We start from the raw sequence: 3,413 nt of genomic DNA, 5'->3' as shown, positions 1-3,413 counted from the left end.
TTATTATTATTATGTACGTCAGGTATTACCTGGTTTGTGAAACATTTTTGAGAACATAAAGCTAAACAAATCTTGTCAAAATCAATGCAACACAACCAGAAATCATAATTAAATATTATTCTGTTCCATCAGTTATGATTGGGTGATTATAACAAACAATACATTAATTATTGACCAATGATTATAACAAATAATACATTAATTATTGACCACTGATTATAACAAAAAATACATTAATTATTGACCACTGTGAATAACTGTTTAATCTCTGAAAATAACTAGGTAAATTATTGCTGCTAATGGTGGTTTTGTTTGCTTTCTGTTTGTAAACTGAAGCAGGTTAAATATATATTCTTTTTTTAAAGGGAACTAAGAACAATAACAAGTAAACACTGCTTTAACAGCATTTTCCTGTCATGCGGGACAGCCAGCAGAGGGCGCCAGGCTGTGTAAATTCCTACACTTTGGGTGGTACCTGAACGCAGCGTTAAGACGAAGTGAAACTGATCCAGGAGACCCCTCTTCCTCTGCACCCACAAGTTCCCAGAGCCAACCGGCATGTTCTGTTCATAAACTCCGCAAAGACACACGCGTCTCGGAACCTCCAGGTCCGGTGCTCAGAGTAATGTCTCAGTAGTCCCCGGCTTTGAAGGCGATAACAGCGGAAACAGACGCCGGTGGCCGCTTTCGATCAGGTTGTTTGTGAAGAAGAAGAGGCGGAATCCCCCGAACAGCCGGGTAAGACATGCTAATGCTAGCAGAGCTAGGCTAACTCGTAGTTAGCTTTAAGATTAAACCACACAGATTAGCACGTTGTCATCATCATGAAGGGCGTCGTTTTTATTTACAACCTCGATCATTTTATATAAAGTGATTATTTGGAGAAAAGCAGATTATTAAGAACACGGTAATTATTAGGCTAACGTTTTTGACACTTAAAAAAATGATGCGCCTTAAACAAAAAAACCACTAAACTGTCAATCAAGCAAGAAATTTCCCTAAACTATGTGATTTATTGTTTTTATATTTGTTCGAACTGAAGGTAATGGAGCTAGCATTCAATGCTAATCAAAATGAAACTATTTATACTCAGCAGACTACAGGTGGTGGGAGCGTTTATTACAAGTTTTACGGTAACTGACGAAAGTGAAAATTACCATTACACATTTATAATACTAGCCTTGTTAAAGTGTACACAGTGTTATGTGAAGTACACAACATTTGGTACAGTACCTTGTTAAGTGATTGCAGTTGTTGATGTAAAGAAAAACTAATGTTACCCAGAGTTGTAAAGTAACTAAGTACAAAAACATTGTTACTGTACTTAAGTAGAAATTTGGGTTATCTGTACTTTGAGTAATTATATTACTGTTACTCATTACATTTTTACACAATTATCTGTACTTTCTACTCTACATTTTTTAAAACGGTAAGAAGTAGAAAGTCGTTACTTCTGTTATATTCTGAGTTTTCATTACTTAAAAAATACTATCCTGATAAACAGTGTCTCCTGGATSGAGTGAATTTAATTGTGTTTGGATGAGAAGTATAAATATATACCATTCTGACACACTATTAGCTTGTACACAACCCATCATCAAAAATATTTTTTGGAGAAATCACCTCCCAATTCAAAAATACTTTATTGATCCCAGAGGGAAATTTGTTAAAATAAATGTCATTTTGGAAAATTTAACTGCTCACTTTTACTCAGTACTTTTACTTTTAATACTTAAGTAGATTTTGTGTCAGAAATTTACTTTTGATACTTAAGTGCAAAAAAAATCCTGATACTTTAAGACTTTTACTCAAGTAATATTTTTAGAGAAGACTTTAATTTTTACCAAAGTATTTTTATGATAAGATACTTGTACTGTTACTTAAGTATCACTTTGAGGTACATGTTACCCATTTTTCCTGTGGGTTCTAACCCATCAGGTACAATCAAGTGAAGCTGAAAAGGGTTAAAAAAGATAAATTTAGGATTCAATAAGTTTAGCTCAATTTAAAATCATAAATGTCAAAATAATCGTTTAGAGGAGAATTGTTTGTCTTTGCAGTCCAAACCAAAACAATGCCTCATAAACACAAGTCCAAGTCGTGGGCGGCGCTGAAACAAGCCGGGAACGAGTGCTTCAAGACGGGTCAGTACGGAGACGCCGCGGGTCTTTACAGCCAGGCCATCAAAGAGCTGGAGAGGTCCGGTGAGTCGTCGTCTAACTGTGAGCTGAAACTGAACCAGACCGTTGGTTTGGATTTTTACTTTCTTTTTCAGTCAAGGAATAAAACAAAACAAAAACCTACTTTTTGTTGATGCCACTGGTCTGGTTGATACTTTTCATACATTTTGATTTTATTTTATGTTTCAACATAAGAACTGCCCATAAGTTTTCACAAAGAACACAAATAAAACCAAACGCTGAGGAAAGTTTAAAACGTCTGTTTTCTGATGTAAAGATTAAATAATTCATAAGTCCTGTAAAAAACACTTTATTTTTTAATCTTAAGGTAAGAAGAACACGGAGGATTTGTCCATTTTGTACTCAAACCGTGCAGCCAGCTACCTGAAGGACGGCAACTGTGTGGAATGTGTGAAGGACTGCGATACGTGAGTCTTTATTTTATTCTAACCGTTAGACATTCAATTCATCAGCTATTTTTTTATCAGTTTTCTTTCAGTCCTGCCCAAATCACTACATATTCCTGTAACCTCATGTTGTCTGATCAAACACAAACGTTCTTATAAAGAAACATTTGAAACGTTCTGATCCGTTCAGCTCTCTGGACTTGTCCCCGTTCAACATGAAGTCTTTGCTCCGACGTGCGGCAGCGTACGAAGCCCTGGAGCGCTACCGCCACGCCTACATCGACTACAAGACGGTCCTGCAGATCGACTGCAACGTGGCGTCGGCTCACGACGGCACCAACAGGTCCGACAGTCGTGTTTCCCGGCTGCGCAGCTTCGAACTTTATTTTTTACTTTTTTATTAAATGTTTTTATTTTTTTCTTCTCTCAGGATGACGAAGGCGCTCACAGAGGCGGACGGTCCGTCGTGGAGAGAGAAACTCCCTCCCATCCCCACCGTCCCCCTCTCCGTGAGGGAAAAGTTCGCCCAAAAAGCTGCAGGCGACGCCACGCAGCCGAAAGCCACGCAGCCGAAAGCTACGCAGCCGAAAGCTATGCCGCAGCAGAACGGCATCAAGCAAACAGGCAAACCCGGTGAGTAGCTGCTTTCTTTTATTAATGAATAAAGCAGCTTTTAAGTTCAAGTTTATTTATATAGCTCCAAGTCACAACATACGTAGTCTCAGGACACTACAGAAAAAGAACAATGTAAAGAAGAAAGCAGCAGATTGTGTTGAATCACTTCATCACAGTCTCCCATCCTGAGCAAACGGTGGAGAGGAAAAAC

At 38.0% G+C, this 3,413-nt stretch overlaps 1 protein-coding gene across 1 annotated transcript in view; it reads left to right on the top strand.

Annotated features, from left to right (window-relative positions):
* Window positions 1-518: 518 nt before the first annotated feature.
* The window catches only part of tomm34 (translocase of outer mitochondrial membrane 34), a 7,774-nt gene continuing 4,879 nt past the window's right edge, over window positions 519-3,413 (top strand). The window contains exons 1-5 of the mRNA XM_014023964.1: window positions 519-738; window positions 2,061-2,204; window positions 2,509-2,608; window positions 2,778-2,930; window positions 3,018-3,220. Coding sequence (XP_013879418.1) covers window positions 2,075-2,204; window positions 2,509-2,608; window positions 2,778-2,930; window positions 3,018-3,220 — 586 coding nt within the window. The 5' untranslated portion in view covers window positions 519-738; window positions 2,061-2,074. The remainder of the gene's footprint in view (window positions 739-2,060; window positions 2,205-2,508; window positions 2,609-2,777; window positions 2,931-3,017; window positions 3,221-3,413) is intronic.

The sequence above is a fragment of the Austrofundulus limnaeus genome, unplaced genomic scaffold (assembly GCF_001266775.1).
Source record: "Austrofundulus limnaeus strain Quisiro unplaced genomic scaffold, Austrofundulus_limnaeus-1.0 Scaffold399, whole genome shotgun sequence".
NCBI classification, from domain to species: Eukaryota; Metazoa; Chordata; class Actinopteri; order Cyprinodontiformes; family Rivulidae; genus Austrofundulus; species Austrofundulus limnaeus.
Note: the sequence above shows the minus strand (reverse complement) of the source record. Positions and strands in the feature narration are given on the sequence as shown.